The 23,355-nt window shown below is 38.3% G+C and overlaps 1 protein-coding gene across 1 annotated transcript in view; it reads left to right on the top strand.

Moving 5' to 3' along the window:
* The window catches only part of DNAH11 (dynein axonemal heavy chain 11), a 324,223-nt gene that overhangs the window by 139,694 nt on the left and 161,174 nt on the right, over positions 1 to 23,355 (top strand). The window contains exons 36-42 of the mRNA XM_068550514.1: positions 2,420 to 2,558; positions 7,279 to 7,371; positions 8,600 to 8,794; positions 9,622 to 9,699; positions 11,982 to 12,114; positions 14,113 to 14,240; positions 15,538 to 15,686. Of these exons, the coding sequence (XP_068406615.1) occupies positions 2,420 to 2,558; positions 7,279 to 7,371; positions 8,600 to 8,794; positions 9,622 to 9,699; positions 11,982 to 12,114; positions 14,113 to 14,240; positions 15,538 to 15,686 (915 nt within the window). The remainder of the gene's footprint in view (positions 1 to 2,419; positions 2,559 to 7,278; positions 7,372 to 8,599; positions 8,795 to 9,621; positions 9,700 to 11,981; positions 12,115 to 14,112; positions 14,241 to 15,537; positions 15,687 to 23,355) is intronic.

The raw sequence follows: 23,355 nt of genomic DNA, 5'->3' as shown, positions 1-23,355 counted from the left end.
ATCCATGTCTGATGAGGGTAATTTGTGTCTTCTCTCCCTTTGTTTCCTTGATGAGCTAGAGGCTTATCAGTTTTACTTTTTAAGAGTTCTTTCGTGTTTACAATATGTGTCTTTGTTCACGGTCTACCTTCAAAATAATATGCTACTTCACATATAATGTAAGAACCTCTGTAGTTTTTAGTGTGATGTCTTTCAATTCTTATAAGCTTAAAATTTGCTTGTCTGTCCATCTAGATGTTTAAGCATATTTCATTTGTATTTTCTTTTAATTTTTATATTATGACTTTTCAAATGTACTTCATCTGTTAAGGGCTTATTTTGGTAAGTAGCATGAAATGAGTATTTAAACAGAATTCTTTTCCCTTATAGTCAATTATTCTAGCACCTTTTAGTGAACATCTTCCTTTCCTCATAAAATAGCTTTCTCTCTAGCATAGCAATTTTATAATGTCTATTTTCCTTGAAAAAAACATTCTAGAGAATAACTATCCTAGAAATAAATGTAATGATTATAGAATATTTTCATTTGAAAATTGTCCATCTCTGCAGTATTTTTACATTTGTATGCGGTTCATCTTGCATCAATACATGTTTTCATTTGGGTCTTAAAATTGGGAATTATTTTGTGAAGTTTTCATAAATTTGGTTTAACTAAGTGCAGACTCATTTGTGTATGGGGGTCAGGACTGGTCTCAGCAAAGTTTGAAGGACAACTGGGTGATGAAAGTAGTATTCATGAGTGGAAGCAGCATGCCTGAGCCTGGAGAGTATCATGACCCCCACCATGTGGCCTCAGCTGTGTGCTTGTACTGCTCAGAACCTTAGTCTGCACCTCAATACAGTACAGATAAGAAGAGTAGCCACCTCAAAGAGTTGAGAGAACTGAGTGAGAGAGTGCCTGAAAAGCTTTTAGCATCCCTTATGGTATGAAGAATACTCATTGAATATCAGTTGTCAGTGTTAGTGGAAGTACCAGTTAAGTAAATTTGCTAGCCTTTTCCCTCCCCTATTTACTTAAAAAACTGTAGGAAAAACTGTGGGGCTACTTTAGGTAGAAGCAGTCAATAACATAGATCCAGAGACTCGGGAATGTTTAGGATGAAAAATTAGATAGGCTTGCAGTAGACTGTAATAATATTTACAAAAAACAGATGGGTAAATATTACTGGAAAAGTCTAAAATGACAGGCTTATTTACTTATTTACTCTGGCTCCTTCTTTGCACTGGACTTCAGTTGAGTGGAATTTTTTCAAATGTTGCTTTTAACGGTAATTGTCCTGCGAGAACTTTTTGGAGGTCTCCCTTCAAAAGGAAGGGAATTTGAAAGTTATGTTTTGATAAATTTTCAGCTTAAAGGTCTAACCAAGCTGGCCACAGGCAGTGTTGGAGATGGCTGGTATGAGCTTGAAAGCTGGTGGTTAACTTTTTGTTGTTGTTTAATTTTTTTAATTTATTAATTTATTTATTTATGGCTGTGTTGGGTCTTCATTGCTGCACGTGGGCTTTCTCTAGTTGCGGCAAGCGGGGGCTACTCTTCGTTGCGGTATGTGGGCTTCTCATCGCAGTGGCTTCTCTAGTTGTGGAGCACGGGCTCTAGGCATGCAGGCTCAGTAGCTGTGGCGACGGGCTTAGTTGCTCCGCAGCATGTGGGATCTTCCCAGACCAGGGCTTGAACCCGTGTCCCCTGCATTGGCAGGTGGATTCTTAACCCCTGCGCCACCAGGGAAGCCCAAGAGCTGATGGTTAACTTTTCATGAATCTTGTGAGGTGGCTGTAAAGCACAGGTACTAATAAAAAACCAAATTATATAAACTTTTGATTAACATCTATTAGAGACAAAGGCGATAAACATTCAAACTCATGATTTCCTAATTAGTTTATCAACACTTACACTCTTAGGGTACTTGTGTCTGTTGTGTCTGTATGGTGGTGTACAACCTCACATCTCGTGCCAGCTGCAAGTTTAGTGATTCCGTGTTGGTAGATTGAAATCAGCCATGGTGGAGGTATTGATTCCATGTAAGTCAGCAAACATTATTTTTTGGAGAGCCAGTTGTTGAACTGTTTACCAGCACAGCACTGGCCACAGATAAAGGCTGGCCTCTAGCACAAAACATCACTCATCTTTCTGCAGTGACAACTTACAATGGAAGTTTACCGATTGTACCCACAGATTTCCCTTCAGCTCCTACACCCGTGCTTCTGCCATTTGCAGATTTTCCACCTTTTTCTATGTGTCTAGTAACTCCTGGGCATTTTTTAGTTGAAGTGAAGGGTCTTGTTAGCTATGATTGACAGAGGTAATTGTGACCTGCTTGGGAATGGTTAGAATGTTGGTACACATTAATCACTTGGTTTCAGCAATTTGTACTTATTACCTTATCACATTTTAAAACAAAATTGCATATTTACTTTGTAGACCCTGTGCCATGGTGGCCCCTGACATCGAGCTAATCTGTGAAATCCTGTTAGTTGCTGAAGGTTTTGTGGATGCACGCTCACTAGCCCGCAAGTTTATTACATTGTACACGCTCTGCAAGGAGCTGCTGTCCAAGCAGGTGAGGGGTATTATGTTACTTTTTCTGGGTTTTTACACCCCCATTAAAACAGCGTCTGAAATACGGACACTGGGTAATTTATCACTCAAATTACAGTTAGACATTTAGGAGTAATTTTATATTTTCCACAAAATTTTGAAAATCTGTATTTTACAATTCTTCATTTTTTTTGAATTAAAATAAGACTAATAACCTGTTGTATAAAAAAATAAATAAAATAAAATTCAAAATTTCAAAAGAAAAAGAAAAGAAAAAAATATATATACTCCTTGTGCTAAAAAGGATGTGGCTTTAGTCCCTAAGTGCCTCAATTTCCTCATCTTCAACTTGGAGCCAATAATGTAGAGCACATATAAAGGTTGTTAAAAAAAAAAAACAAACAAAAAAACAAACTTGAGACATTTTAAGTTGAAGGCTTTATTTGTACTTAATACAGCTTTTATCAATGGGCTATGTGATTTTCTTTAAATGTTATCACTGCTGTAATTAGATATGAATTTTATGATGCCTCCCTTTTCTGGTGGGAATATTATTTTCCAGGGAGAGATGGCAGGAGTGTTCATAAGAGCCAGGGAAAGCTGATTTTCTGAAGAACCCTTGAGAAATGCTAAATGAAAGATTTTCTCGTGTTGTTGGTAATTCTTTATTTGAAGGTAGACTTGGCGTTTTTGTTTGTGTTTATTTTTGCTCTACACTTCCTTTGTTTCTGAAATGGGCCAAATTAATAAATGCATTCCTCTCCAGTCACTACCTTCTTGCTGTTTCATTGAAGCTGCTGGTGGGCCACAAAAATGCCATCTATGTCAGCATCACTGTTTTTAAATTTAGCTTTGTGGTCACCTTTGACTTCATTCTTTTGGTGACCTCTTGTTAATTCCTGGTGACATTATCTTGCAGTTGTTCCAGGATGAAAGTATTAAAATATCACAGCTAGAACCACTCAATTACCTGTACTGCCAGATGTACTCATTTTAAATTACCCTTTGTTGGGGTGAAATTTGGAATCTGAGAGGCAAGTTCATCTTGTCATTTTAACAACTGTGAATTTACATTCTGGGGTAAAACATATCGAATTTGATAATGTGGAAAAATGCTTGTGACAATGTTATACGCAAAAAACAGTACAGCGAACTGTCGATGTGATCTACAATTTGCATGTGTTTTATTCAATATATTTTATATTACACTGTGTGTTTTATATACATATAATGTGACTGGAAAATACATTGTGATTTTTAACGTTTGTTTCTGGGTACTAAGATTGTGAGTATTTAAAATTTTTTTTCCTTATTCTTGTTTGTGATATCCTTTTAATTTTTTTCAATGAGCCCCTTTTAATTTTATAATGGGAAAACATCAGAAGAAAAAAGTGTTACTGGACCCAGGATACATGGAGTTGCAACCATACCCCATTCTCAGTACTAATACTTAAACATTTAGTAAGCATTTACTGTATTCAAGTAATATAGTTATTGCTGACAACGATGAACGGGGTAAACACAGAACAAATGAAGCAGACACTTAGATTTCTGACTTCAAAGAACCTATGTAGGAGATTTAGTTTACATGCAATAAAAATTAGAAGGAAATGGAGGATGAAAAGATTATCATAGTTTCAAGGAGGAAAGGAACCAACATTTACTGAACAGGGACCATGTGTTAGCTTTTTATCTTGACAAAAATACTATGAATTTGGTCTTATTCGTTCCATTTTACAGGTGAGGAAACTGAGTAAATAACCTATCCAAAGTTCCCAACTAGTAAGTGGTAGGAGCAAGATTTAAATCCAGTCCTTTCTAACCCTTTCTAGGACATCTGTAATCACTTACAGGAGGGAGAGGGTGCGAGGGGTAGAGTAGATGAGGAAAGGGTTCTCCAACTCAACAGGAGTGTCAGAGATGAGATGAGGGGAAAGAAGTTTGTCCCGGACAGAAAAGCTGAGTTAGGAACACAATCCACTGGTAGTTTTCTAAGCTGTAAGAATGGATTTGAGAAGAATCAGTGGACATTTTTGACCAAAGGAATAACCTGATGAAAATGGTGAAGATTATGTTAGCAGTTGTTTGCACTGTTTAAATGTCTAGGAGTGTCACCAAGTCGTCTTTTTGTTTTTTTTTTAATTGAAGTATAGTTGATTTACAATGCTGTGTTAGTTTCTGGTGTGCAGAAAAGTGATTGTTATATACACACACATACATATATAATCTTTTTCATATTCTTTTCCCTTATCGGTTATTACAGGATATTGAATATAGTTCCCTGTGCTATACAGTAGGACCTTGTTGTTTATCTGTTTGATATATGGTAGTTTGTATTTGCTAATCCCAAACTCCAAATTTATCCCTCTCCACCTCCTTTTCCCCTTTGGTAACCATAAGTTTGTTTTCTATGTCTGTAAGTCTGTTTCTGTTTTGTAAATAAGTTTATTTGTGTCATATTTTAGATTGCACATATAAGTGATATCCTGCGATATTTGTCTTTCTCTATCTGACTTCACTTAGAATGATAATCTGTAGGTCCATTCATATTGCTGCAAATGGCATTATGCCATTCTTTTTTTATGGCTGAGTAGTATTCCATTGTATGTATGTACCATATCTCCTTTATCCGTTCGTCTGTCGATGGACCTTTGGGTTGCTTCCGTGACTTGGCTATTGTAAATAGTGCTGCAATGAACATTGGGGTGTATGTGTCTTTTTGTACATCCTCTCCTTTAATAGTGTTACTACGAAGACTTAGCCCCTCCCCAATCTCCCTGGCCTCGTCTTTCCCCTCTCTTTCCCTTCTTTCAAGCCCTAGTCTTCTTTGTATATCAGTGGCTTTCAAATGATTTTTACCATGACCCACAGTAAAAAAATACCTCTCTGTTGAGACTCAATATACACATACATGCATATACACATACATGCATACACACACGCACCCAAGCACAACTGAAACAAAAATCTTCACCAAACACTTCTTACCCTTATTTGCAGTGCACCCTGGTATTTTTCATTCCATTCTGTTCTATTTTAGTACCAACAAAAATGATGGTTAAGACCCACTAAATTGATTTTATTATCTATTAATGTACCGAAAAGCATATACATTTATATGTGTTGCTTCACTGCTTACAAAGCATTAACTCATTTTACTTCAACAACCTTGTGAAGTGGGTGGATACTTTAATCTACCTTTTTATAGATGATGGTAGTAAGGCTTGCAGAGGTTAAGTGACTTTCCCACACGCACAGCTGGGAGACATTGAGAGAAAGGTTGTTACTATGTGGATTGTAGATAGAAGACAAAGGAGAGAAGGTGGGTTACATACAGTCAGTCAGCTAATACAGTGTATCTTTCTTGAGCCACCTGCCCTGTGCTGTGTGCTGTGTGCTGTGCTAGGACCTAGAAGGCAAAAAATCAGCATGGGGTTTGTGCTTCAGGAGCTCGGAGCCTGTGAAGGAGTCTTTTGTAGGGGTAATGTGGAAGTCTCAAAGAGGTATTGGTTTAATCACTGAACTTTTTTTTAAAATTTTTATTGGGGTATAGTTGATTTATAATGTTGTGTTAGTTTCAAGTGTACAGCAAAGTGAACCTGTCATACGTATACAAATATCCACTCTTTTTTAGATTCTTTCCCATATAGGCCATTACAGAGTACTGGGTAGAGTTCCTTGTGCTATACAGTAGGTCCTTATTAGTTATCTATTTTATGTACAGTAGTGTGTATATGTCGATCCCAATCTCCCAATTTATCCCTCCCCCGCTTACCCCCGGTAACCATGAGTTTGTTTTCTACATCTGTGACTCTGTTTATGTTTTGTAGATAAGTTCATTTGTACCCCTTTTTGTAGATTCCACTTCTTAATCACTCAGATGCTCCAGCCTGGATGTTGGCACTTAATACAGTCAAAACTGGATTATTAAAGTTCAGTGATTATTTTCTACATCTGTAACTCTATTTCTGTTTTGTAGATAAGTTCATTTGTACCCTCTTTTTAGATTCCACACATAAGCAATATCATATGATATCATTACCAGGGGGTAAGGGGTGGGGGGGGAGGGATCAACTGGGAGATTGGGATTGACATATACACACTACTATATATAAAATAGATAACTAATAAGGACCTACTGTGTAGCACAGGCAACTCTACTCAATACTCTGTAATGACCTGTATGGGAAAAGAATCTAAAAAAGAGTGGATATATGTATATGTGTAACTGATTCACTTTGCTATACACCTGAAACTAACACAACATTGTAAATCAACTATACTCCAATAAAAATTAAAAATAAAATTTAAAAAAGGAGTAATGAGGGAAATTAGAGATCCAGGGCTGGGAATGCGTGGAATAACAGGGCTGCCGGTGGAAAACAAGAGGAGTGTGCTTGTGGTTGGAAGTGAAAACACTGGAGTAATTGAAGCCCTGAGTTGGCAGGCTTACTGAGAGAACAGAGGGAGGAAGGCGGATGGAGCCTTGGGCAAATACTGCAAGTAAACGCTCTGGAAAGAAGAGATTTGCTGACAGAGGTGGAGAATCAGGCAAAAGAAGCAGGACGCTGAAGGGACACGGTTTTTACAATTTCAAGGAGGGGAAGAGAATATTATTTTACATCATTAAGACACATATTTATCTGAACTCTTTTCTTTTAGCTTTTGGCTTTTACTTCTGGAATGAGAATCTGATTCCCTCATAAAATTTTTGAAAAAATATATCTGTGTTTTGATTTTAGGATCATTATGATTGGGGACTTCGTGCTATTAAATCTGTCTTGGTTGTAGCTGGCTCCCTGAAACGAGGAGATAAAAATAGACCTGAAGATCAGGTACTGCAATGCTAATATGATTTTGTTGAGTGAATAGCTAAATGGCTTTGTACAAATAAAAGTATATATATCTGGATGGTGGGTCATACATAGCACGACTTTTTAAAAAGCATCACATCTATTTTTAATACAGGATATTTTGAGAACTGGCATTTCTTATGTTATAAAAGATCACAAGTATTCTTGAGTAAAAGGATATGAATATATGAAAGAAAATGTGATTTTATAAGTGCTTCTGAAATATCAGCCACAAAAAGTATTTTGGCGATCATAAATAATTTAGTAATCAATGTTTGATTTTCTCTGAGGAACATTTAGAAAATCTGATTGAGTTGGGATATTAATCCTGAAAAAGTCCATGAAGACATAATCTAATGGAAGAAAGTATGTCCATTTCATGGGATGTGAGATAAGTTTAAAGAAAGCAACAAGGGGGATGGTCACCTAACACCAATGATATATTTAGTTGGTTATTTAGAGCTACTAGGGGAATGTTCCACTCACTATCCTTCATGGGGAAAAACAATAGCACCCACATCGTGCATTTTTCTCTATTAAACAAGTAGTGAGAGTAATGGATATACAGCCTGTGTGAAGATGCAGTATGGCTTGAGATTTTGAAAAAGGTCTATTCCTGTGAGTTTCTTTACATGTTAAGGGATATTTATCATGTGATTTTCTACCTCTCTTTTCCAATCTTTCTCTCTCTTCCTCTGAGTCACAATTCATGATTGGGTCAAGATTTCATGCATTTACCTCTTTCTGTAAAAGTCACTCTGATGTTCAAGTTACTGCTTTTAAAATCTAAGCCCTCTTTGGTTTTCAGCCAAAATAGAACAAAAACCCAAACTAAAAATGGGTTGAGTTTATCATTCTGAGATTCTTAGAGTACTTTGGACAAAACAGTCTCATGGGCTTGGTTAATTTACATCCTGGAGTTTGAAGATTACAGAGAGAAGTACCTCAGACCCTTCCTTAAGATCAAAACATTATCCAGGGAACAGGGAACAGGGCCTCTTTGTTGGTTTTAGTCTGAGGTTATCCATGGTATCAGCAGAGCTTTCTGCTGTTCTGATATATCACCTTGTAAGCAGTGACCCTCCCTGTAGATAGAATGCCATTCTAATAGAGAACAGTGTCTATCTCATGATTACATCTTTAGCTGTTTAGGTGTTTGTTAGACCTTGTATTGGCTTTTTTATGAAATGTTTTCTCTTTTCCTTTCTAGGTACTCATGAGAGCATTAAGGGACTTCAATATGCCTAAAATAGTGACTGATGACATCCCTGTGTTTTTGGGCCTGGTTGGTGACCTGTTTCCAGCCCTGGATGTGCCCCGGAGGAGAGTGCCCCACTTTGAACAGATGGTCAGGCAGTCCACCGTGGAGCTCCGCCTGCAGCCCGAGGAAAGCTTCATCCTCAAAGTAAAAGGATCATTTCCTTGTCATGGCAGCCCTTGGGAGGTGTATTGACAATAACTGTGGTTAAGTGATACTCGACCAAAACATTAACTTACATATTACACTGACCTTAAGATGCTCTTAATATATACATCAAAGCATTCTAATATTAGTCCCATTCTGTGAGAAGCTGAAAACACAGAGAGGGTAAGTCATGGTTTTCAATGTAAGCAGACTTTTCATTAGTTTATAAAACTCCTTGGTTCCTCTTGGTGATGTGCACCAAAAATTAATTTTGCTCTCTCTTCTCTCCATCTTAGAGAAAGTTGGAAAGAAAGTCATTAGCACATGCTTGTCATGGGGGAGAAACGTGTGATATCACCTGAGTTATCAAAGGCTTGTGCATATGCTCACTCATTTGGGATGTAGTGAATACATGGATGTTAAAATACATACAGATTATCTGTTATAGATATTTCAAAGGATATAAGTCATTAGTCAGTTGTAGATGATGTTGGCCGTATGCTGTTTCTGGTCACACTTCATGAAGAGTCATTGATTTTTGTAACTAACCCCTGCCATGTACCAAGTACCTCTGTACTTCACTTCTGCCTGTGTCACTGACTCACCGAGTAATGGTTTTTCTTCATGCTCATCCCCATACTCTACGTTGAGAGACCTGGGAGCAACTATACTTTGCCCTTGTCATCTTTTCTAACTTTCCAGGAATATAATGCTGTCTGTGGGGGCTGGCTCACGTTGTAAGGAAAGAACTGGGTGAAAATGGGCAGATTTTTTTTTAAATCACAAACTCATTAAAGGAAACTAGTGTGTGGCTGTTTGGTCTGCAGGTGGTCCAGCTTGAGGAGCTGTTGGCCTTGCGACACTCTGTCTTTGTCGTTGGAAACGCAGGCACGGGAAAGAGCAAGGTATAGTCAACACCTGTTAGCTTCCAGCCGTGAAAGGAACGAAATTGCGCGGGGTGGGAGACCTACATTCACTTCTATTTGAGAGTTCCCTTCAGTGAAGTTGCTCATAATTTTGGGTTAGGATCCGAGACTCTAACATTGCTATTTGATCACTTGACCCTCTCCCTTTATACTGGGAGCAGGGAGAGAGGAGTTAGTAGAACATTGAATTCAAATAAGTAAACTGAGGGAAGATTGGGCTTTCCATGTGAGATAGCATCCTATTCACTAACTTAGATGCATGCCATCCTGCTCTATGCATCTTTCAATAATGTACCTGAATTCTTTTATCCAAAGTAAACATATTGAGAGACTCTAGAATAAGATACCTGGCTTATAGGATTGGTGTGGCCCTACCCACATTGATCAAAACTATTTTCTTATATTTCCCAAGTTATCCTAGTGTCTCCTCCCCATATCATTAAGAAAAACCCAAATAGTTTTCTTCAATACTCCCCCAGAAATATAGCCCTCTATAGGGCCAAAACAAAACTTGAAAAGAAAGGGAGGAAGCAAAAACCACATTTCTGAAGTACTTATTATGTACTCCGCTAGGTGCATTATGTGTGATTTACTCTGCACAACGATGATAGGCCATGGGTGCTATTATCCCCATTTTTAGTTCACTGCTTGATTTTGTTTGGTCTTACTGACAGTCCTGGCAACATACTTATTTTCTTGCTTGGCAGACAGTATATGCAGAACTGCATGCATTTTCACTGAGGGTGCTTGGGTATAAACATATTTAGTAACCAGCAACTAAAAATAAGCAGAGTGGGCATATGAGACTTTAGAGCATGGGTGTCTATAGAACTTGCCAGTATTTAGGTCAGAACCCAAAGTGGAATACGTGTAAAAGGAAGCCCTGTATAGGGCTTTTTCTACTGAAAAATGTAATCATTGAAATTGTAAAGTAGATAACTGATAGACCTGTAATTATTTTGCTAAAGTAAGTTTCAGATGTGAGCCATGGTGCAAGGAAGGATAAAATTGAATTCTATAATTTTCAGTAGATTAATGGTTTCTAAAAATAGAAGCTTAATATTTCTAAGACATTCAATTTCTTTCATCTAGTCTTCATTGATTCCGTTCTATTCAACCTTTGCATAAGCTTATAGAACTGGAGCCCCAAAGCTTGGGCCATGTTATTTAGCAACTGACTATTCTAAAGTATTTGGCAATTGTTTATCAGTCCTTTAAACCCCTGTGAGAGGAGATCAGGATGATAATATCTAAAATAAAAGCCATGGCTTTTCAGAGAAAGCAGAAAGGATAGTTGGGCAGATATTTGGGTTAAAGTGTCAATTAATTAAATAGACATGTGTTAAGCACCTATCCTGAGAATTCTTTTTATTTAATTTTTTACACTTTTTAAATTTATTTTTTATCTTTGTTTCCTTATTGGCCGTGCTGTGTGGCATGCGGGATCTTAGTTCCCCAACCAGGGATAGGACCTGTGCCCCTGCAGTGGAAGCACAGAGTCTTAACCACTGGACCCTCCAGAGAGGTCCTATCCTGTGAATTCTTATCACCAAGGCTTCTTTTCCTCAGTTACCTAGAACAGGGCTTCTCAACCTCAGCACTATTGACATCTGTACCAGATAACTCTTTGTCCTGGGGGCTGCTCTTTCACTGCAGGATGTTGAGCAGCACCCCTGGCCTCTGCCCACGAGATGCCCAGTAGCACGTCCTCTTCCCCCAAGTCAAGATGATCTCCTCTTGAGAACTATTGTTCTACGTCGCTAGGTCTCAAAGCATGTCTAGACCAGCATCCTGGGCATCACCTGGGACCTTCTTAGAACTCAAATCAGTCCTGCGCAAGACCTGCTAAATTAGAAACTCTGAGATCGGGTCCATTAGTCTGTTTTAATACCCTATCTAAGCACTTTGGATGCAGGCTAAATTTTAAGAACAATCTAAATAATACAGGCAGAGTGGATTTTAATAACATGTACAGGAGCACATTTACATATAGTCCTTTACTTTGCACACATGGTTAAAAATGTCAGTTGATAGTGACTTTCTCTTGACAGAATCAGGTGAACTGATCCTCAGAGATTGTGGGATTAAATTTTTCAAGATGTGAATGAAAATGTGCACATGTAAATTTTTTCCCATGCTCAATATACACAGAATATCTAGGAACATATAATGCCTAAGGAAAACCCTTCAGAAATCTTTTGCTTCCCATTTGGCTTACATTATATTAATTTTCTTAGCGTTTTTCCTTCTTTCTTTTTCAGATTTTGAGAACGCTGAACCGAACATATGTTAACATGAAACAGAAACCCATTTGGAATGACTTAAACCCCAAAGCTGTGACAACAGATGAACTCTTTGGTTTCATACATCATGCTACCCGAGAATGGAAAGATGGCAAGTAGTATTTCCCCTTTTGAAGTGCTAAAATTTTCTTTTTTTTTTTTAATCCAGAAAATCATTTCTCAGTTCAAGCCAATTTTAGTCATGGTTGTAGATTTACTGTTTATGGGTTGGCGTTATTGGAAATACAGCAGCTCACAACAGCATTTATAACCTATAAATTAAAACTAGATTTGATTAAGTGGTCGATTAGCATTCAGCAGGTTTGTGCTCAGAGCTGTGTATTTTATCCCCCATCAATTATGTCAGGGCTCCCTGTAAACCAGCAGAGAAGTCAACACCAATGCCTCAGGGAACATTTATAAAGTATCTGATACAAGATACTGAGTTTCAGGCATGTGCTATTCTAGGTGCCAGGGCAAAAGTCAGTGGGACATGTTTCTTGCCCTGAAAGCTTTTGTGGACAAGCAGATTCCTTTGTTAAAATCACTTTTAACATTCTCATTTCCGTAAATGCACTAATCTAGACATCATCCTTGAGTCCTTTCCCACATTCACACCATACATTTAACCTCACAGCAAATCCTATAGGCCTTACTTACCTTTAACATACGTATTGTATTCCAGTACTTCTCACCTTCTCTGCAGCTCCCACATGAGTCCAAGCCACCAGCACCTCTTGCCTGTATTTGCGGTGTCGCACCTCACGGGTCTCCGTTAATTCATTTTCCATGCAGCAGACAGAGGGCGGTCTTCAGAATGTTAGTTCTCTGCTTGTAGTTTCCAGTGTGTTTCATCACCGTTAGAATCCAACCTTTATCCAAGGCCTACAAGGTTCTATGTGATTGAGTCCCTCTTCCCCGTCTCTGATCTCATTTCCTATTCTCTGCCTTTCACTTACACATGCACTCGGGCCTCCTTGCTCTTCTTTGAACCCGCCAAGCATCTTCCTGTCACGGGCCTTTGCACTTGGTATTCCCACCATCTGCAACACTGGAGATACCTGCATGGCTTGCCCCCTTATGTTACTGGAATGTCTGGTCAAATATCGCATCAGAGAAGACTTCCCTGATGACCCTATCAAAGGAGCGGACCTCGTCATTCTCCATCCTAGTATCATGTACACCCTGCTTCCTTAATTTGTGGGACAGTCAAAATTTGCTCTCTTAGGCTTTCTTTTTTTTTTTTTTTTTTTTTTTTTAAGGACTGTGGCAGGAAGGGAATAATATCCATTTATGCTGAAAATATGTAGAAGCCTTTCAAGTTAGTGTCCATTAGAAAAGGTTGCTGGCTGTTTTATGAATTATGGTAGCAGGTTCTACTATAGACTATCACTTATCTTTGCACAAAATCCTTCACAGAGGAAACAAAACCTTCCACATACCTGCCTCAAAACAGTTTTTTTCACCATAGTATTATATACTTGAGTTTTGAACAGTCAGCAACTATTGAATGTGCCATGAAACACGCATAATACTTAGCAAAAAGGACTCTGGATTTTAAATGTTTCTATCTTTACATCTTGTGAGATAATGATAACTTATTATAATGCCAGTGAACACGTTTCCCAAAGAAATGTATCGCACTTCTGAATACTTTAGCTTTATAATGATCTCTCTTGAATAATGTTATAGAAAAATGGAGAAAGGTGGAATAAATTAATATTTGGCCTAAAATAGATACTGAATATATGTGCATGAAAAAGGTTAATATTTTCATTTGGTGTAAGTTTTGAGTTTCATGTACATCACCTGCTATAAATCTCCACAGGTGTTCTTCAAGGAAGGTACTATCATCTTTATTTGACATTTGGGGTTGCTCAGCCTGAGAAGTTAAGGAACCTTCTCATGGAAGTAAAACTTGCCCATTGGTCTAGATCTCAGGGATAGCTCAAAAAGTAGTGCTGTTTGCCCACCTGAAAGAGGTGGCAAACTTATAGCAAATTTACTTACTGAATAAAAGAGCTTCCAGTAAAAATAAGACAAATCTATTTTAGAAATAAATAGCACTCAACTCCATTATACATCAGGACTGCTTACTCTTAACTTATAGGTCTATTCTCATCCATTCTGCGAGAACAAGCAAATCTTAGGCATGATGGACCAAAATGGATAGTGCTGGATGGCGATATTGATCCCATGTGGATTGAATCACTAAATACTGTCATGGACGATAACAAGGTGAGTAATACCTCAGTGCTAAACCTTAAATGTAACACCTGGAGTGTACTGAGTTCCACTCACTTGTTGACTTTAATACCAGTTTCAGGCATTAACCTGATATTCTTTATGTAATTACTATTTTGATGTGGCACCTTCCTGGTAATTCTCTTAATTTCACTATTAAAGAATTTAAGGGAATACATTTTTTCTTGCCTATAAATTTAACCATCTTTAAAGAGAGTTAGATATGTATCCAAGGATTTAGTTCATCCACATCTTACCATTTTCTAAGAGCTAGGGGTAAATTATTATTATATCTTCTCTTTAAGTATGGACTACTTGGATAATAAAAGAATGAGTTTGTGCCCTATGTTAATTGGCTAAATTTAGCTCTTGAAATTAAGTAGTTCCTATGGCTAAAGATTTGAGTATGCATTCCTAAGCATTTTGCCATGGTTAATCCAGAATGTCCAGCAAAAACAAAAGGTGAAGGTACAGGTCTGTGAGACACCATTGAAGCAACACAAGGTCTACTGTTACGGTCAGGAGAAAGAAGTCATTAATTGTCATTGCTATAGAATAGTAGTAGTAACACCCTTAACCTAAGAGTAATTACTGTTTTCTGAACCAACACATTGTCTATCATAAAATACAGGTCTAAGATCCTTATACTTGCATGAGTTTCTATAGGACAGTTTAAAATTGTGATAGTTCATATTCTAAATAAAGTTTATTTTTTATGGCATTCAGGCCTTTTTATGTAATCAACTCTTAAAACAAGGGTCTTATATTTAGTAATAATTACCACAGTTATTTAAAGGTTGGCATGAGTGAGTCCATGTTGGTAAGTTTGTTCCTCAGGGGTCAGTGAGCTCCCCTGAGGATGAACTGAGATCTTTATTCAGACTGCATTTCATTGTTTGTTTGTTTTTTATTTGTTTTTGTTTTTGAAACAAACAACATTTTTTAAATGGAAGGATAGTTGAGTTACAATGTTGTGTTAATTACTGCTGTACAGCAAAGTCAGTTATGCATATATATATATATATATATATATATATATATATATATATACACATTCTTTTCCATGATGGTTTATCACGGGATACTGAATATAGTTCCCTGTGACATCCAGTATGACCTTGTTGTTTATCCATCCTATATATATTCAGACTGAATTTCTAACTCAGGCAGTGAGCTCATAGCCTTTGGCACTTCTCCTGGGGGAAGGACTTTGTGCTGTTTTGGAAAGTTAGCAGCCTTGCCTTTGCTGCCTAATGAAATGGCCACTTTTGTGCTGTGCTGCTCTGTCCAGGTGCTGACCTTGGCCAGCAATGAACGCATAGCTCTCACTCCCTCTATGAGGCTGCTCTTCGAGGTTCATCACTTAAGGACAGCAACCCCAGCTACTGTTTCCAGGGCTGGTATTCTATACGTGAACCCACAAGATTTAGGCTGGAATCCGTGAGTATTGCTTTTATTTTAATTGTGGTAAAATATACATGAACATCGAATTTACCATTTTAACCATTTTTAAGTGTAAAGTTCAGTGGCATTGAGTACATTCACGTTGTTGTACAACCATCATTACCATCCATCTCCAGAACCTTTTGCATCTTCCCAAACTGAAGCCCCATATGCACTAAGCAGTAGCCCTCCCAGCATCCCCACCTCCTTTCTACTTTCTGTCTATGAATTTGAATACTCTAGGTGCTTCTTATAAATTGAATCATACAGTAATTGTCTTTTTGTGCTGGGCTTATTCCACTGAGCATAATGTCTTCAAAGTTCATGCATGTTACAGCAGGTGCCGGAATGTCCTTCCTTTTCAAGGCTGAATGATATTCCATTGGGTAGAGATACATATATCTCATATTGTTTATCCATTCATCCTTCTGTAGATACTTGGGCTGCTTCTCCCTTTTGACTGTTGAAAATAATACTTCTGTGAACACGGGCATAATCTCTTTGAGTCCCAGCTTTCAATTATTTTTGATACATATATGTACAAGCGGAATGGCTAGATCATATGGTAATTCTGTTTCACATTTTTTGAGGAACCGCCATGCTGTTTTCCATTAGTAGCTACTCCATTTTACATTCCCATCAGTAGAGCACAAGAGTTCCAATTTCTGCATGACCCCACCAATACTTGTTATTTTCTCTATTTTTTATAATAACCATCCTAATGGGTGTGGAATGGTATCTCATTCCAGTTTTGATTTACATTTTTCTAATGATTAATCATTTGATCATCTTTTCATGTGTTTATTGGCCATTTGTATATTTTCTTTGGAGAAATGCCCATTTCAGTCCTTTGCCTATTTTTTAATCTAGTTGTTTGGGTTCTTTGTTGTTTTTGTGAACATTTCTTTTTTTAATCTTAGGTTTCTAAGAATGCTAAAAATGTATTTGATTATTTGAAGAAAATGTTAGCAATTAAATTTAAAGTTAATTAAGCTAATTTAAAAATCATTAAATTAGCACCTGTATGCAGTTGTCATTTTTATTTGGACATTACCCTGTTCACACCTTGCACATGTTAAGACATATATTTGTTGACTAAGTGAATAAGTAATAATAATAGCTCGTATGGAGCACATAGATAGAAGTATATCATTTAGTGAACATTTGTGTGTTTGTATGTATACACATAATATGCATACATGAACAGTGGTGATGCTTTGATTTAGAACAAGTTCATTGTGCCCACTTGCTTATTCTTCAAATGCTTACACTTTCCATAATTTATCCTGGTGGTCCCTTGTCACCCCCTCTCATATTCCCACTATGTGCTGTAGAAACTTCTGAGCTCTGCACATGAACACGTGCTGGTGCCTGGCATGCTTCTTGTGTCAGATATCTTCTCTTTACCCCTCCACCCTGTTCTGTGCCCCCAGCGGCCATCCTGTGTGGACCACATCAATGGGCTCCTTGCCCTCTGGCTTCTGGTTGGTTTGGCCAATGAGGAGCCCTGGCAGGAAACGAGAGGGAGAAAGGAGAGTGAGGTCAGGCTATTCATTCCCTTGGCTCCCTCCCTGCAGGAGCACATCAGGATGACCGTGACCTTCATCAGCAGGTCCTCATAAATCTCTCCATGAGATTCTTTGCTTCCAGGTTCTGATAGCCCTTCATTCTCTTGTCCCTGCGGCCGCGGGTGCTCTCACCATTTCTCAGCCATCACCCCATGACATGGCACTCTACTGTCCATTTTCCCTGCTTCCGCCCACACCTTTGCCAATAGTCCTTTTATTGATCCTTCTCTATTATCCTAATTTGAGGATGACCTCTGTTCCCTGCCAGATGCCTGACTCATGCACTCGTCCAGGCTACTTTTCTGTGTACTGATTTATTTACTAAAAGTCTCATCCTCTAGCTCAGCAGCCAAGTAGAGCCATAGCCCGGTTTCTGTGAAGGTAAACCTTCATTGGCTAGGGGAGGGAGTGATTTTTAAAAGTCTAAAATGGAGAGTTCTTCTTGAGCTAATAGCTCCTTTCCCCAGCTAGGATTTTGACTATCTCCTAGGATGCTTCTGTTGATCGGGGGCTAGCTGACGGAGAATCTCGAGTGCCCCTTGACTCCCCCATGTGGAGAGCAGAGGCAGTCTTGTACCCCTCACCCCCACTGGTGTGGTCTGATTTCAGTAGTGAATCTCACAGTTCCCAAGGTCTCTGTAGTTCAGTTTTAATAACATATGGAGATTTGTGCTAACAAAAGCGGTCTAAATCCCCATTTAAAGAAAGACTTTTACCTTGTAAGTCAAAGGTCACAGTTTGGCAAAAGAGTCACCCAGTTTACATTCTTGAGAAAGTTAAACCCCTCTTCACCATTAGATTTTATTTTCATGGAGGTTTTTTTTAATTTAAGATCAATGGGTAGGTTTTAATTTTCATATGTGTGACCAAAGGGTCCATCCAGGTCATTATCCAAAATAATGGGAATCTTCTGTAAAGGATATTTTTATATTTTTACCTCCTACTGCCAGAAACTTTCCATGAACTACCAAAAAGTGGCTATTTCAAGTTGGGGGTGATATATTTTTAGCTCCATATTTATTGGATAATTTATTACCTTACTTTAATGTCATAATACTAAAAATGTGATAGCTTTACATGTATTGACTCATTTAATCCCTAATTACCTTCTGAGATCAATGTAGTTATCAACCTAATTTCCCAAACCAGTATCTGTCTCAATCTTCCCCGACTTTTTAATTTGAAAGTGTTCAAAAATATAGAAAAATTGAAAAGGTGGTAGGTAGTACATTGTACAACTATGCACTCTTTTCCTGCAGTCATCAATTTTTACAGTTTTACCCAATTTACTTTCCTTTGGCTGTACATACACTCCCTCTCACAGGCAGAGAGAGACATATATTTTACTTTTTTAATACTTATTTATTTATTTGGTTGCACCGGGTCTTAGCTGTGGCTCGCGGGCTCCTTAGTTGCAGCAAGTGGGCTCCTTAGTCGTGGCATGTGAACTCTTGGTTGTGGCATGCATGTGGCATCTAGTTCCCTGGCCAGGGATCGAACCCGGGCCCCCTGCGTTGAAAGCACGGAGCCTTATCCACTGCACCACCAGGGTAGTCCCCTATATTTTCTACTTTTGTTTATTTTTGCTGAATTGTCTGAAAGTAAGTTGGAGACATTGACAGTTCATCCCTAAGTACTTCAGCATCTCTCTCCTAAGAACTAGGGTATTCTCCTATATGAACATAATTCAATTGGCATACCTAAGAAATTCATCTTTGATATAATACTATCAAAACAAACAGTAATGTTTCAAAATTTCCCAGCTACCCTGGGAATTTCCTCTGTAGCTTTTAAAAAAAATCCAGCATCAAAACAAGGACCATGCATTGCATCTACTTATCTCTGTTTTCTCCTTTAATCTAAAATATCCACCCACCTTTTTCTTTCATGACATTTACAGTTTTGAAGAGAACAAGCCAGACATTTCGAAGAATAACCCATTGGTGGTTACAAAGTGGGTCAACCCTTCTGTCTCCATATATTGGGTGACATTTTTAGTAAAGAAGTTTTTCTCTTCTTCCCTTCTACTCTCCTTCCTCCCTTCCTTCCTTTCGCTCTCTCTTTTTCACTCTCCTGGCTAACGCAGATGCTTCTTGCTCATCTCAGGCTTTACTTCCCCTACGCTTCTTTCACCCATTTCTCTAAGGAGCTGGAAGTGACTGCTTTTTGTATAAGGAGTGGTATTTGGAATCCAAGATAGGGATGCTAGGAGAGCTCATTGCCACTTGTATGTCATTGCTTCTAGACCCTTCAGTGAACAGAGTTAGGAAATATATTTTCTTAATTCATATTATGGGAACTGATAAGATATTTTGGATAGAAGAGATTATGAAATACTATGTTTATAGTATCTCTGTGGGGTTCATAGTATCTCTGTGGGACTAAATAGAGTGCAATTATTGCTTAAGATACTTGGAATATTTTTGTTAAAATTCACTGAGCTATTTAAAAGCATAATTTTATGTCCACATTTTACGGGTATGAGGTCAAACAACATCCTTAAAATCACATCATTATGTGACTAGCTCTAGAAATCAAATACTATTTTATTTTGTTTTATTTATTTATTTTTTAAAATGTTTTATTTATTTATTTATTTATGGCTGTGTTGGGTCTTCGTTTCTGTACGAGGGCTTTCTCTAGTTGTGGCAAGCGGGGGCCACTCTTCATCGCGGTGTGCGGGCCTCTCACTATCACGGCCTCTCTTGTTGTGGAGCACGGGCTCCAGACGTGCAAGCTCAGTAATTGTGGCTCATGGGCCCAGTTGCTCCGCGGCATGTGGGATCTTCCCAGACCAGGGCTCGAACCCGTGTCCCCTGCATTGGCAGGCAGATTCTCAACCACTGCGCCACCAGGGAAGCCCCAAATACTATTTTAATTCTGAGTTCTAAGTAAGTTTACTGGAAGAATCCTAGACAGTTCATATGTCTGTTGAGATCTTGAGATAATAGAGAAAGCAGGAGTTAGAAGAAAATTTCTGAAGATTATGATCCGTGAGAAGTTTTTCTAGTAGAAAAGAATAAAATGCACAGAAAGGGAAAAACAAACAGGTAATGAATTAAATTCATTTGTAATTATTTAAATTATTAAAATTATTTAAGGTGGGCATAACTGAAAATGAGATCTACCAAACTGTGTATCGCATGGCTTGTACATAATGATAGGAAAACACAGGAGTATTTCTGGAATTTTGTCTGATTCCTGGAAGATAACTTTTGGTAGCCACAACTTGAGATCATACTTTTTCCTCTATTACTTTAGCTGAAAATACTCCTTTTTTAAAAATTGACTTTATTGAAGTGTAGTTGATTTACAATGTTGTGTTAGTTTCAGGCATACAGCAAAGTGATTAAGTTATACATAAATATGTATTAGTTTGCCTCTGCCAATCCCAAACTCCCAATCCATCCCTCCCCCATGGCAACCACAAGTCTGTTCTCTGTGTCTATGAGTCTGTTTCTATTTTGTATTGATAGATAAGTTCATTTGTGTCATATTTTATATTCCACATATAAGTGATATCATATGGTATTTGTCTGTCTTTCTGACTGACTTCACTTAGTATAATAATCTCTAGGTCCATCCATGTTGCTGCTGCAAATGGCATTATTTCTTTCTTTCTTTGTTTTAACAGCTGAGTAATATTCCACTGTATATATATATACCACATCTTCTTTATCCGTTCACCTGTCAATGGACATTTAGGTTGTTTCCATGTCTTGGCTATTGTGAATAGTGCTGCTATGAACACAGGGGTGCATGTCTTTTTTCGAATTATATTTTTGTCCTGATATATGCCCAGGAGTAGGATTGCTGGATCATATGGCAATTCTATTTTTAGTTTTTTTTGAGAAATCTCCATACTGTTTTCCATAGTGGCTGTACCAATTTACAGTGTTGGAGGGTTCCCTTTTCTCCCTATCCTAGCCAACATTTATTATTTGTAGACTTTTTTTTTTTAAGTATATATTATCTTTTTTTAAAAATTTTATTTATTTATTTATTTATTTATTTATTTATTTATTTTTGGCTGTGTGGGGTCTTCGTTTCTGTGTGAGGGCTTTCTCCAGTTGCGGCAAGCGGGGGCCACTCTTCATCGCGGTGCGCGGGCCTCTCACTATCGCGGCCTCTCTTGTTGCGGAGCACAGGCTCCAGACGCGCAGGCTCAGTAATTGTGGCTCACGGGCCTAGTTGCTCCGCGGCATGTGGGATCTTCCCAGACCAGGGCTCGAACCCGTGTCTCCTGCATTGGCAGGCAGATTCTCACCCACTGCGCCACCAGGGAAGCCCTATTTGTAGACTTTTTAATTATGGCCATTCTGACCAGAATGTGAGGTCAGAATGTGAGGTGGTACCTCATTGTAGTTTTGATTTGTATTTCTCTAATAATTTAGCTGAAAGTATTCTTTTGCCTTTGTCTCACTCATTCTCTCACCTGCATTGGATAAGCTTGTTGTTTTCTACCCCTGCAATCCCATCCTTTCATCTTTGGATATTGTTTATATGTGTAAACATACAGATTCAGAAATCATCAATGTACACTCCTGATCTGTGGGTCCTTTCAACTTCTGCTATTTTCCAGGCCACTGTGAATAATAGAAAACCCATCTGTAGCTGTGATGGGCAAACTACGGAGAATTCTGATGAATTCCTGCTATCCTGTATGACAGGATTCCAACCCCAGACTACAGAGTAATAAATAAAAAAAAGTCTTCAGAAGCCTGAAGACTTTGGCTACCTATATAGTTTCTAAACTGCTGGGCTTTAGACTTCCTGTGATGTGCCTATAGCAGTTCTGGAGAAGGAGGAAGAGCAACACAGCTGCTTATATGGAATATATTTGCAAGCACTGATGAGCCAAAGATTCTCTGTTAGTGACCTAGACGTTGGCATTAAGATGATGCATTAAGGCATCATAATGTAGCTATTTCCTGAGGCAGGGGCAGCAATGTGGGTGATCACTTATGTAGGTAAGGAATAAATAAGTATGATATTTTCACTTATGTGTTGTATGATAGCAGTGTGTTTCATTTGGCCATGTTCAAATCTACAGCATCTTTTAAAAATCATGAGAAACTTTTATACGAAGTAAGGTGAAAGGAATTCCCAACAATACAAAAATATAGCTTCAGTTTTTGCCATTGCTGAAGATAATTTGCTGTCTTTTAATGTTTACTAAATTTAGCAGTCATTTATACATGAAATTTAAAACTGTCCATATTTAACAATACAGACTTTTTTTAATTTTTTTATTTTTTTTTTACTCCCAATACTGTGTGGTGTGGTTGACCTCTAGCAGAGGTCATTTTGGTTTGTTGTTTTTTTTTCCCCCGGTCGGGATCAGCTCTTACCACGTCTCCTGGTTTGATTGAACTCACTTTCTTATTTGTGGACGTAATTGGTATAACAGCATCATTTACTCGTGGGCCTGGTCTGCTCTCCCTTTGAGACTTTGGCTACTGCCGACGTGGGTCAATGAAGTAGCTATTACATGTCCCCTAAGTGCAAAGACCACTTCCCCCTCTTGGGGCTGTGTTGACACTGCAGCTCCTAGTTATCCCTGCACGGCCTTCTGACCCCACAGAGACCAAAGACAGGGGTGGGGAGTAGGGGTAGAATTTGTTACAGGCATCAGGGCACTGCCTACCAACTCTTAAGCCCTATGGAACATACTGTCTTTAGGAGATGATCAGAGAGGCAGAGCCAGGATCTGAACCCACTTCTCCCAAATCCACCAACTCTGTGCTAATGAGTAGCACTGATTGAGAATTTGTTATATGCCAGGTGTTAATGTAAGCACTTAATACATGAGAACTCGTTTGCTGCTCAGAACAACCCTAGGAAGTGCATTTCATTATCATCTCCATTGACAGATGAGAAACTTAAGGCACAGAGAGGTTAACTGACTTGCCCAAGGTAACAGAGTTAAAAAGTGGATAAAGAAAAGACCCAGGCAGTCTTAGAGCTCCATCTCCCTAAACAGTTCTCTCCCCTGCCCCCCGCTCCCCGCAATAAGCTCTGGATACTAAGATTCCACTTCTGCCAGCTTATGAAGAGTAAAATGAGTAGCTGAGGGGTAGGTGTGGCCTTCATGCCTT

This window comes from Eschrichtius robustus, chromosome 8, assembly GCF_028021215.1.
Source record: "Eschrichtius robustus isolate mEscRob2 chromosome 8, mEscRob2.pri, whole genome shotgun sequence".
NCBI lineage: Eukaryota > Metazoa > Chordata > Mammalia > Artiodactyla > Eschrichtiidae > Eschrichtius > Eschrichtius robustus.
The sequence above is the reverse complement of the archived record's forward strand: the minus strand, read 5'-3'. Positions and strand labels throughout refer to the sequence as shown.